Source organism: Buceros rhinoceros, unplaced genomic scaffold, assembly GCF_000710305.1.
Source record: "Buceros rhinoceros silvestris isolate BGI_N320 unplaced genomic scaffold, ASM71030v1 scaffold21125, whole genome shotgun sequence".
In the NCBI taxonomy this organism is placed as follows: Eukaryota; Metazoa; Chordata; class Aves; order Bucerotiformes; family Bucerotidae; genus Buceros; species Buceros rhinoceros.
Window position 1 is genome coordinate 2,129 of NW_010413655.1, and position 200 is coordinate 2,328.

A 200-nucleotide genomic window follows, 5' to 3' on the forward strand; every position below is an offset into this window, starting at 1 on the left:
CCGCTGGCTCGGGGGCCACCCCGAGGGTCCGGCCCACCTCTGGGTGTCGCAGTGGGCGGCCGTCAGCACCCAGAAGCGGTCCACGAGGACCCCCCCGCAGTGGATGTTCTGCTGGGGGCCCAGCAGCACCACCTGGGGGGGGTGACGGGTCTTCGGGCAGCCGTGGCCACCCACGATGCGGTTCTCCTCGCCCACGGCCA

The 200-nt window shown here is 74.0% G+C and overlaps 1 protein-coding gene across 1 annotated transcript in view; it reads right to left on the minus strand.

Annotated features, from left to right (window-relative positions):
* The window catches only part of LOC104494060 (kallikrein-14-like), a gene marked incomplete at both ends in the record, with an annotated part of 1,561 nt that extends 1,366 nt beyond the window's left edge, over positions 1–195 (minus strand). Inside the window, one exon of the mRNA XM_010136846.1 lies at positions 38–195. Within this exon, the coding sequence (XP_010135148.1) occupies positions 38–195 (158 nt within the window). The remainder of the gene's footprint in view (positions 1–37) is intronic.
* Positions 196–200: the final 5 nt, after the last annotated feature.